This window comes from Lactuca saligna, chromosome 2 (genome assembly GCF_052625555.1).
Source record: "Lactuca saligna cultivar CGN05327 chromosome 2, ASM5262555v1, whole genome shotgun sequence".
Taxonomy (NCBI): domain Eukaryota; kingdom Viridiplantae; phylum Streptophyta; class Magnoliopsida; order Asterales; family Asteraceae; genus Lactuca; species Lactuca saligna.
In genome coordinates, this window is record NC_136418.1 from 12,396,574 (window position 1) to 12,409,572 (window position 12,999).

A 12,999-nucleotide genomic window follows, 5' to 3' on the forward strand; every position below is an offset into this window, starting at 1 on the left:
GTTGTAAATTTAGATTTTGACCAAACATATTTTTTTGAAAGTAAGGTGATTGGAGAAATTGTTGTGGTGGTGAAGCGGAATTAAAAGCGGCGCCTTGTTATGAAATTTGTAGTAATCATTGAGACGATAAAAAGGTTGAAATAATTTTCATAAACTACAAATCCGAGATGCGAGGTTGTATTTGGTTGTGTGTTTGAGTTTGATGATGGAGGGAGGGGGGGTCTTTGGGTTTTGCTGATTTTTTGGATTGAGAAGAAACTATGAATTTTTTTTTATATATAAAATATAAGAGAAAGAGAGAAAGAAAGATGTATATAATGAAATGAAAGTTGTATTTATATAAGGTTTAAAGGTAAATTTTTTTAAATATCATTTTGGCACACTTCATTTATTCAAAATCTACGCGTTTTGCCACGTTGTAAGGAGCACACACACTACAAGAAATAAGAGGCGTCGCTGATAAAGGTCCAACATGTCGCTGCTAAAGGTATTAGCGGCGACATGTCAAAACTAAAGGGTCGCTGCTGTTGGCTTGTCGCTGATGCTCTATTCGTCGTCGCTAAAGTTGCGTCGCCGCTAATGCTCTCCGTCGCCACTAAAGGCGTTGCTGATATTAATATGTATTTCTGTTCATACAAATACACATATACATACATATTACACATACAAAATTCACATATACATACGAAAATACATACAGATACATAATACACATATACGAATGAAAATACATACACATACATAATACACATACGTATACATAAAAATACATATATACATAGGATTGCACATACAAAACACATATACATACATAAAATACATTCAAAATACACATATACATACAAATGCACATATAAATACACATCCATATCTACAAACACAAAATACACATAAAATACACATCAATGCTACAAATTTAGTAAGGAGAAGTGAAAAGGAAAAGGAAAAGGAGATAATGGAGCAGAGATGGGTGAAATTGTGAAGGTTTTTGTGAAATTCTGATGAGGTCATCGACAATGGTGAGAAAGAAGAATGGAGAACACAGAAAAATAGAGTAGAGAGGGGTTTTATTGTCAACGGTCTTTAGCGGTGACGAGGACTCATTAGCGGAGACACATGGGAGGGAAAACAATGTGGGGTTTTCTGCATCGTTGTATCATCTCTTAAACCGATATATGAGATTGAAATGACGCGGATCGCCAAAATAAGCCATTAGTGGCGACGCGCACTCTTTAGCGGTGATACACTGGAGGGAAAACAACCGGATATTTCTTATGTCATCCTAGTCGTAGGATCATCTCTTAAATCGACGAATGAGATTTAAATGACACGGATTGCCAAAATAAGCTTTTAGTGGCGATGGAGACTTTTAGCGGCGACAAAAAAACACGTTTGTTTTTTTTCGCCGCTAAAAGTCCCCGTCACCGCTAAAGGCATCACTGCTATTGCCGGTTTTTCTTGTAGTGGGAGATGACACAACGAGAAGTAACAAGAAGGGGTGGCGGTGTTCCCCGTTACTACGCTTTTAAGGCGTGTTCACGTCGACAATAACGAAAACGAGATAACCCATACTGTGTGCTCAAAAGAATGGTTGAATGATTAGGAATTCCTAGCTGGCATTCACGGGGTTAAGCATAACCATAATTGGATGCCAAGTTGACATTGGAACTCAATGACTATAACGGCTAAAACAAACTTTTCTTTAATATATATTTCATTAAACATTTTGGAGTATAATGTAACGGAGAACAACATTTTAAAATTGTACAGAAACGTGAACTATCGATTTGTCCATCCATTAAACCTCGTATATTTACTTCATTGGGAATGCCTCATTTACACGAACCATAATGTATCAAGAATATAATGTAATTGTATTAGGTTTTAGATGCGTTTAAATCAGACATATTAAAGGGATTTGAATGATATGCATGGTGCATGGTAGTTTCAACGATTTTGACTAACAAAAGTGCCCTTATCTGTTATCGAATTCTAAGCGAAGGGATTTGGAGTGAAGGAGTATCTTCCAGCATATCTAGACCCTCTCATACAACATGAGGATCTTTTAACTGGTGTAAGTTTTGCTTCTGGTGGTGCTGGTTATGATCCCTTAACCTCCAAATTATCGGTATGCATGTATAATCATTCTGTACATGAAATAATTCATTCCTAAATAACATACAATATATTTTTGTTAGTGAATTTATATTGTGGTTATTAATTTGTTTCATTCTTTTTAAACATGTTAAAATTAGAATGTTATGTCGCTATCATCTCAATTGGAAATGTTCAAACAATATATTGAGAAGCTCAAGGGGAACATAGGGCAAGAAGCTGCAATGAATACAATTACCAATAGTGTATTCTTGGTGTCAGCAGGAACCAATGATTTTCTTGTAAACTATTTTACATTTCCCATGAGAAGATTACAATATGATGTCCCTGCTTATGGTAATAAGTTGGTGAAGCTAGCGAGCAATTTTTTACAGGTACAAAATCTCCATCATTTTTTATTACTGTTTTCGCCTCAAATATTAAGTTTCATATAAATCCAACTTAAGTTCAAATGTAAAAACACAATTAGACTATGCTTTTCAAGGGAGAAAACAAATACTAGCGATGAACATAAATTTACATACTTCGTTAAGATTAGTTACATATGTTCTTTCATTTAATTGAAGGAAATACATAAATTGGGAGCAAGAAAGATAGTTGTCTTTAGCACATCTGCAATTGGCTGTATACCAATTGAAAGAACCCTAGCTGGGGGAGCACAAAGAATATGTGCGGAGAAGTACAATAAAGCTGCACAATTTTTCAACAGCATGCTAAAACTACAGCTCCAAGTTCTTGCAAGCAATCTTCCTCAAACCAGGATTGCCTTCTCAGATTTCTACAAACCTCTGATGAACATCATTGATAACCCTCAACAATATGGTATTCCATAACTTAAATATATTATTTAATGAACCGAATCTTCTAAATTTATAGTGTCATATACTATTTTCCTTGAATCCCATTAATAAGGAGTACTATTGTCTTAGACGATGATAAATTTTTTTTTTTTTTTCATATTCATATTTCAATAAGTTTTCGTTTTTCGTACTTTTTTGTTTTCCTATATAGGCTTGGAGGTTACAAATAGAGGTTGTTGTGGAACAGGAGAGCTAGAGATGTGTTACTTGTGCAACAAGCGCATGACCCGAACCCGAACGTGCCACAACGACTCTAATTTCTTCTTTTGGGATAGCCTCCACCCAACAGAAAAAGGATGTGACATCTTCGTAAATCTTGTTTTACCTGATATGATGAAAAAGTTGTTTTAAGGTAATTTGATTTCTATGATGGTATAATTTGTTATTGTAGATATAATGGACCATGTTTTATGAAAAAAATGAATACAAGTTTATGTGTGTTGGTGATTTTATATTTGAACTCCACCAAAGTATGCTTTCCAGCCAGACTATTTGGCAACCCGTCCAATGGTTATGGGTACGACTGTGATATAGAGAAATAATACAAAAATTATATACATGTACGTCTCTATTTTTGCAAAAGCAACTAATGAAACGGGTCAATTGTTTTCTCAATCCCACTAAATATATACATCGACTACATCTACTATGAACACCCGAAAAGACTTAATTAAATACCTTCAAGGTTTAGCTTTTATGGTTTAAACATAAATTTATTTATGTTTTCCAAAATAAAAGTTTTTCCAATTTATTGTATTTTTATAGGTTAACTTCAAATACAAAAGTTTTCTTTTTAGAAAAAAAAAACACTAAAAAGTTTATTACTATTATTATTTTTTTACTTTTTAATTTCCAAAAGGTAAAATAACTTATAAAGATGAATATTTGAAAAACATATAAAAAAAAGACCATTGGAATTTTGACCGTTAAAAAACACTCTTTAACTAAAGCCATTGTAATAAAAATACAAACCACGTTTATCTTTTGTTCACATCCAAACTAACGATTACCGGTGGTTACCATGTTTATCTTTTGTTCACATCCTAACTAATGGTTACCGGTGGTTGTGGTTATAAGATGACTAAGACTAAAAATTGATGAGTTAACCTTTCATTTAATGACATTGGATAGGACGAGTGACATGATATTTGTATATTGCCTTCTTTTAATTTGGATTAGGGCTATTAGGAAAGTAAGATAATTTGCTTTTCGTCTCCTATATTCATTTTGCTGGTTCATCTTCTTCTTCTTCGGGTCCTATGATGGCTTCATCTTCTAGTAAATACATAATATCAACCTTGAGGTCAAAAATTTTGAAGCCAGAGAATGTGTTTGATGTTGCTTACCCTTGTGGTTGTGGGTTCCCGTCGTGTATTTGGAAATGGGTTAATGAGGATGAAGTTTCCCTAAACAAGAATACAATAGATGAAGCAGAAGTAGATTCCATTGAAGCGAGGTTATCAATTGTAGAAAATAATTTCATTGAGCACAAAGGGAAGGCGAATAAGGAATCTATGAGTTTTACAAACGAATTGGCACAAATGAGTGGGAATTAGGGATTCGGAAATGTTTGGTAATCATGCTTGCAGTTTCGCTTGTAGTGAAATGAATAATTTAGAATATATATGTGTGTAAGCTTATGCAATGTACTTCTTTTAGTATGTATGGTAAGTTGTAGTATGAATTTGACTTTATCAATGTTTTAATTAAATGACAATGTTATCAGTTACGGTTAATTATTCGGTGCATAAAATTTTTGACAAAAATAGTTTGCTTAATATCACACCCCCAAACCGGAATAGCAGAAACATTCGGGGGCGGAGGACGTCATGTGTAGTATCACAACAATTGAATAATGGTAATCAAAGCAACCACCACCATTGTATTGATAATATAGTGTTTACATTGTATTTGAATCACACATGATTGACTCCAACAGTAAATAGAAAAATAAAGACTTGAAGCTACTATGTCCATCTTCTAGAACCTGCACAAGTACCTGTCTACTAGTGCCCTGAGAATACAAGTGGTTTTGAATTAGTGTTAACATTAAAGTTAGTGAGTTCATAAGCGTTTTGTTTTAGAAAACCGGTTCATTGATCTTTGTAAAACATGTTGTATTTTTCAAGGAAATCATGTATCTCCTGATGTAATGAATTATATGTTAATTGACTCATACTAGTTCCTTCTACGAGTACTTAGTGTATACAAGTTATATATAATGGAGATCGAAGAAACAATCGATTGTATGGATATGCCTCAAGCCCACAACCAAACAAGGAACAGGAAATGGATAGGAAGACATACATCCTACTATTTCTCGGATCCTCACTGTATTTTACCCGGAAGTATTCGCTAAGTACTTACAGAGTTAATTGTAATGATCCTTTTTAGAATTGTAAGTATGTTCTCCTAGAAAATCATATATTTTCTAATGTAGTGACACGTAAGTTCCTTTGTCTCATACTTTGAAAAGTAATGTAATATGACTATATTTATAGTATGACCCTTTTTGTATGCATGTACCATGTTATACGTTCTTTAAGGAATGTATGTTTTGTATTAGAAAATAGTGTACCATAGTTATATATAGTGACCTGACCCATACCTGTTACCCCTATAATTTCTTTGTTCATACAGGTCATATATAACCAAAATCGAATAGGTAATAAACTGCGTGAATCTGCTCTAAGCCCACAACCAAACAAGGAACAGGAAATAAAGTGAAAATCACCCATTTTATTACCTATCGGTCCCTATAATTATAAATAACCTTTGACGCATAAACCAAGAACTTATAATGTTAACATTATAGGTCCCTTTTGATTTATATGCTCTTGTTGCTCGTAAAACTATGTGGTCTTATTATTAAGATAAAACCCATGAAGTAGTGTTAATCCTATAGACCTTGTTTATAATATTGTAAGTTTTATATAACCATACTAATATGACCTAGTGTCCTCTATGATGTTCTTCAGGCATTGTTATTTATGACATTTGTCACCCCCAGTCATGCCTGCCTAACTATAGCTAGCAATTTGGGTATGGGATTGTCTGTCCCGTATAGATCTATACACAAATCTCGCGCTCTCTTTTCGGGAGACTCTGGTTATAATTTATAGGACTTGAACCTGTACTGCTGTAGGTACCCAAAATAGTGCCTCACAACGCTGTATTAATTGGTTCTACGTATAGTGTTATAGTGTTATCTTGTATTAGTATTCCTTTGTATTATCATGTGGTAATGTATGTTGTAATACAAAATAAGTATACTTAAATAATTATTTTAATAGTGTATACTTGTAGTAGTGAACTAAGGTGGTGTCCCATAAACTATACCTATTATAGTTTAAATGTATGTTTTGTATGCATTGAAAGTCCTTGTAACTAAATAATTTGTATAACTCGATAAAACGATGAAAAAAGTACCTTTTTTTTTGACATCTTACAAAAGGGTTAAAGATTTATCTAATAAAATTTTATTCATGTATGTATAAGACATATACATATAAACGTATAAAACATTTGAAGTAATTTGAAATGCTTTAAAAACATTTTGAATTCGTTGAAAACGACTTGAGTTGGCATTGGTCGTAGAGTTTTTACGATCCATTAATGGAGTTTAATAGGGTTTTCATCCCAATAAGAGGGTGTTCATGGTTGAGCTTAGCTGTGAACACATGTTTTCTTTTTCACCTTGGCCGTAAATACTTCCTTGGATTTCTTTTGGACCGTGAACACATCATTTGGAAGCTTCTTGGACCGTGAACATCTTTGATCTTAATTCCTAAATCCGGAAACCCTTTTTTCTAGACTGTAAACTACTTAATCATTGTTTTCTTTAGGCCGTGAAAAGATTATGATATCTTATTCATGGATTAAACCTTGATCTTTATCCAAATATTGGATTATACCCTCCTATTTTAGTCTAGGTTTCTTTCTATACTTCCTTTTTAGTTTTAGAAACAAACTCTAAGGCTATAGAGGACACCTTGCAATAGGGATTACAATGTGATTTACAATAACACTCGGTTAGGGTTTAGACCATGCTAGGTCTAAAATTTTGAGTTGTGACATCATCCCCTCGTTAGAGGGAATTTCTTCCCAAAATTCAACTCCTAAGTGGTTACTCATGAGCTAAGGAGAGAGTTGGATACTTTTATTCCATGGGATCTTCTTGTACCCAAATGAATTTTGATTGGTGTAGAGTCTTTGGGTTTGACTTACTTATCTATGTCTATCCGACTGGGAGGATGTCCACTCGTAGTTCTGGGCAGCTTTTGTCTTGAAGTTCTTGGTAGGACTGATACCTGGTTCATCCATCATCACTTCGTGTATAAAATCTGTATATAATTAAGATTGATGAGACAGTCAGATGGGTGGCCTTGCCCTAGGTCCACAACCAAACAAGGAACATGAGATAGGGTGGAAACACACATCCTAAGTCCGTAGAATCTTAATTATTTACCACCCTGGTGTATTCACTTAATAGTGATAGGCTAACCGTATCTATCCCTACGCTCTGCACTTGAACTTGACTTGCTGCGTATGTGGTATTTCTGAAAGGTCTGCTGGGGATACTTAGGAAAGGTTATAGAAAGTGGGGTACTCCTCGCATGAATACTTCGGAGGTTTGAAGCGAGAGAAGAGTCTGAGGTTCGGTGTCGGATTTGTTGTTAAGAGTGTTGAGAGTCTCGCTAGCCAGTCGGTTAAGGTGAATGGTGTCTAGTGTAACACGTGATTGGTATAGCGAGGACAAAGCCAGTGTAGGTCGGTTGACGTCAACGGAGTACGTGTTAAGTTGCTTCGGAAGGAGCGTTTTCTTGAGGGTGTGTACGCTTATAGTGCTTTCTGTTTTAACCTCGTTATTACCATTGTGAATGTTGTGTACTGCGTTATGCAAGTACTAGAAGTAAGAGTGTTCTACTAGATAGTGATGATACTTCATACTATGTTTCCCACTAGGTCGATCTATAATTTTTTGCTGTCTACAATTCATATATAATTAAGTCCGAGAAGACAGTAGATTGATTGACTCTGCCCTAAATTCACAACCAGACATGGAACAGGAAATAAGGCGGAATCACGCATTGTTTTCACACCCCTGAACCAGACGGCGGAAACGTCCGAGGGCTCGTGTGAATAACAATTAAATGATCATCACAATGAATATACATGAAACATAACACATTAATCACCAACATTACATAATGCAACCAACATTGTTCACACCAAGTTAATGAGAATAATATTCTAATAAGATCGATAGATTCTAAACAGATAATAAATAATGAAGCAAAGAACACAAGAATGGATCAACGATGCCAAATGATTAATATTCAACACCTCTGAAGAGCTCGATTAAGAACTTAGACTATAGAGGTGTCAACGGTTACAATGCCACAATTAATGAAGAGCGTTCTTATATAAGGCTATACATGCATGCACTATATATAAGCTAACCCTACTAATAATCCACGGTTGGACAGGCGCAAACCAGGTATACAAAATAGTAAAAGCATTAGTCCCAATGACGCAACTCTTATAAATCCAACAATCTCCTCATTTGCATCTGTTGAGGCGAGAGATCAGTTCGGTTGAGTAATAGGAAACTTCTTTACCGTCTTGAACACCTTCGGTATAATGGCCAACAGAATTTGACAAAAAGCAATATACCACCAAAGCATGGCTGAGAAGTTCTTCTTGTCCGAAACACTATTGTGTTTACACCTGTGAGTGATATCAAGAACATGCTCCAAACAAATTGTGGAGAACAGGTGCTTGTCGACAACAGCGAAAAGGAATTTTTCACATTCACCTCTTGTGAACACGACAATATGATGTGTTGGATCAATCTTTTCCATCTTCATTTTATTAAGATCACTTTGCTTCCCAATGGGCTTCACAATCGGCTTCTTCCTCAAAACATTTACAATCTCATGATCTATTTTAGCAACTTCATGGATGTAGGAAGCCAACATCAATTTGATATGATCAAGAATCAGCACATACTGCTCTTGATTGATTAGAAAAATATTGAATAACAAATTCCAATCATGTGAGTTATCTGAACCTCGGGTTACCCTGAACTGAACATTAAGATACTTTCCAGCAGCAGAGGGTTTCAATACCTTGACAAACATTATTTTTTGTGCACTCCATGTCAAGTATTGAGGTTGAATAAATTCAAGATAATAGTTGTTAAGATCTTGATCAACCTATGGGTGAGGAGAAGAAACATCAACTGTTGAGTTAAAATAATGAAAGACGGATGCCCTGCAGGTAATAGGCATATCAAACTGTGAATCCTTCATATTAGCACACTCAAATGAAGCAACTGGTTCCAACCAGTGAGTGCTTGGGGACTCAATCTATTCTTTAAGAAATCTTTCCTGACTCCAAGGGGGAAAGAGAGACTTTTTGCAGATCAGCTCATCTTGTTCTTCTTTTCGCTATCGTTCTTTCTCTTCTTCTTGTCTGGCTATCTGGAGATTATCATCGATTTATTTATCCCTTTTCTTTCTTTCCGGGGCATTTGCAATTGTTTCATATTCCTCATCACTTTCATTTGAAATACCCTTCAGTTTTTCCATTCCTCCAGAACCCGAAGCTACATTAACCTTCGGTTCTTTGGGTTGAGATTTGAGAACAACATTCGGTGGAATTGGAGGATCTTGAACACCTTATCCCCCTTGGTGCGGAGTGACAAGCGGCTCTGTAACACCCTTCATTTGATACAAGATTTCAATCACTAAAAGGAGCATTGCAGTTAAGTGATTCCAGATGGTAAGAGTGAGAATCGGATAATGGGTGTTGACGATAATACCCAGAATTGATAGAACATCACCAGCACAACTTTTAAGTACAACACGCTCAGTTTTGAGTGAGTCAATTTCTTTCTTCGCTTGATCAAGTTGAGCAGACTGGACTTCAAGCGTTGTTGTTTTGTGAGCTATTGCATCCATTATCTTATTTTTTTGTAGCTAGATCTGTCTGAAGCTTTTCAAGGGGAGTATTGACAGAAGTAAGAAGAGAATTGTGATTTGATTTGAGTTCAGAACGAACAAAGTCAAATTTTAGTTTCTAAGAAAATTCTCGAATCATGAATGAGATCCGTCACTTCAGTTGTTGCTTTCTTGCTGGAGGATGTGGATGCATCCACAACTTTTGTTGATTTGTCGATTGAAGTTGTGTACTACTGAAGAGCAGTGTCGAGAAAAGCTTTCAAAACCACATCTGAATAAGTTGCCGGATAAGGAATTAATGTATCAAGCTTATCATTAAGACTCTTAAATGTTGAGTTGTCACCGGAGCATCATCATCATCATCATTTGGAAGCCGATAAGGACTATAGTAAGTAGAGTCAAAATCAAAGTTATCACCACCAAGAATAGGTTCAGAATGTGTTGAAGGAGATGGTGAAAGAGGTTTACTGGTAACTAGGGTTTCGGTTGTAACAGGGATTTCGGTTGTTACAGGGGTTTCGGTTGTTACATGGGTTTCGGTTGTTACATGGGTTTCGGTTGCTCCGGTAGGTGCCTCCGTATCAGATACGTTGATAGGAACCGGAGGTTCAGTTGTAGTGGTTGTTGTAGTTTGAGAAAATATTGGAGATGGAAATGGAGCAGTGGGAGTAGGTTGAGAAGAGACAGGTGGTAGTAATGTAGCAACAAAAATTGGTGTTATAGTAGTTTTCGGAGAAGGATCAGGAGTAAGAAAAGAAATTGGAGGTTGTACCATAGGAGTTGGATATCGTAGATGTGTATTTCTCCTTTGTAAGTCTTCAACATGAACCTCTTCTTCCTCATCTGAGTTGACAGGCGAAGATGCCTTCATTTTTCTTGCCATTTTCTTGACTCTTTTCTTTTTCGGAGAGAAAAGAACTGCTTTTTCAACTTTACACTTTTTGGTTTTCTCAGAAGGAGATGATGGACCTTCGGTCTCCATTTTATTTGATTCCGACTTCTTGCCCCTCTTGGATGGTTTCTCAACACCTTCTAGAGCGGACTACATCTCTGAAGTAAGTTGATGTGGCCCTGAAGGAGTCAACTTTCGATAATCAGCCATAACACGGCTCGCACTGGAAGCACATCGTGACATTTTTTCAGGAATTGACCCATTGAAGGTGAACTTGGTGGGATCAGAGACAATAATCTTTGTTGTGTGAAATGTGGAAATTGTGGACAACATTGCATCTACCATGATCGGAACCTGGAAATGCTTGATTGCCTTGTGATTCACCAGAGTCCAGAATCGTCTACATGAGATTTCTGAGTGTTTGGACGATAGGTTGAAACTCTGCACCAACTTAGATCATATCAGAAATCCATAGTCCAGATTGATGCCATGATAGAGACCATACAAAATAGTCATGAAACCTTTACTGGCACCATTTGATCCAGCAACTCTTTTAGCTAATCCCTTAAATATAAGTGTGAAAAGACCATTCCATTGCGGTGGTAAGTAGGACTTCTTGAACTTAGTGACGGTTGTGAGAACATCAGTGTACCCCTTGTCATAGAACATAGAGAAGAGCTAATTAGTGGTGATGAAGTCCTGAGAGATAACATAAGCATCTGATGCAAGCTTTAATAGAGAACAGAATCGAGCTTTTAAGACAGATGTCATGTGATTGAAGATTTCAAAGAAGATACAGTCCTTGCGTTTGTCATAAGAAGTTGAGGAATAGACCTTTGATAGTAGAGGCATTGGAACAGACTCGACTTGAGTGAGCGCAACCACCAATCGAGAATACTTCAGACACTCGACCACATGAAGCATGTAGGAGTCATAGAATAAGGGTTCAGTTTGATGATTGTATTCTGATTATGTTTGATGGTCAGAAGGGATGAAGTAGTTGTTTGTTCTTGGACGGAATAGGATTTTGCCATGGTTGATGAAAGGAAGAAGATGAACAGTGTAAATCGCCTGTTGTATTCTTTGAGAGATTTGGAGGTGATGAAGAGGTACATGATGTGAGAGAAACCTTTTTATACCTTTTCCAAGAGAGAGAAAGAATCGTATGTGATGATGATACGATCCCTGAAACGGCTCCTGAAAGAGCATGATTTGACAGCTGGGTTTCCCTAGATATACATCACTAGGCATGGGTATAGGAACCGCTTCAAATTCACGCGCGTATTCAAAGTCTTATCCTGTGAGTCATGTGGAATCCTTATCTAGTTACCATCTCTTCTACTTTGAAAACCTTTCAAATTCCCTTATAGGCAGCTACAATCGAGACTCATCCGTTCTCGTCAAGTGCTTCAACCTGCGCCCCATAATGAAGTGAACCACCATTTCTTTTAGAACCGAAGGCACAAATCTGAAAAGGTGTTATGAGGACCACAAACAAGAATTTCGAAAATCATAGAGATCTCCGTGCTAGAGAGTTCCAAAGAAAAGAAATAAAGGAAGATGTGTTTGGGATATAAGTGATGTCAATGATGATATGAATCGAAGGATCCCGGGCACGAATCTCGTCCTTCAAAGTTAAGACAAATTGAAAAGTGTCTGTGTGGTTTCCCGTAGAAATACGATCAAATGTTTATTAAGAAACATTGAAAGGCATTTTTATTTCAAATATAGGCTTTAACGGGTGGTTAATCTTCATCCGAACTTCGATACTTAAGATACGACCGAGAGTAGGACAAAGTACTTGTGAGACCGATGTGGCCTGTTGAACAAGTAGGTTTGATAATATATATAGTGACTGGGTGATTATGAGAAATCTAAAAAACAAAAATGAAACTGGATCTTATGGGAATAAACGTCTTAGTTTTAGACAATTTCATAAAGACCACTAAAAAATAAAAAGAGATTTCTTCGAGGTAACAAGTAATAGCTTGGACATTTTAGCTTTCACCGTCAATTCACATAAGGTCTTGGATTTTGGGTCTTACTTAGCACGTGGTGAACGTATCTAAGATCATCAACACAGATGTTGTGTAACCATAAACATTAGTGGTAAATGTTGAGAGTCTCAAGGGTTACGATTGTGGAGCTAAAGTAGATGGAAAAATGT

General features: G+C 36.2%; 1 protein-coding gene across 1 annotated transcript in view; it reads left to right on the forward strand.

Moving 5' to 3' along the window:
- Positions 1–3,417, forward strand: part of LOC145028757 (GDSL esterase/lipase At5g42170-like) — a 15,259-nt gene extending 11,842 nt beyond the window's left edge. Inside the window, exons 2-5 of the mRNA XM_078977502.1 lie at positions 1,998–2,128; positions 2,256–2,489; positions 2,682–2,937; positions 3,127–3,417. Coding sequence (XP_078833628.1) covers positions 1,998–2,128; positions 2,256–2,489; positions 2,682–2,937; positions 3,127–3,326 — 821 coding nt within the window. The 3' untranslated portion in view covers positions 3,327–3,417. The remainder of the gene's footprint in view (positions 1–1,997; positions 2,129–2,255; positions 2,490–2,681; positions 2,938–3,126) is intronic.
- Positions 3,418–12,999: the final 9,582 nt, after the last annotated feature.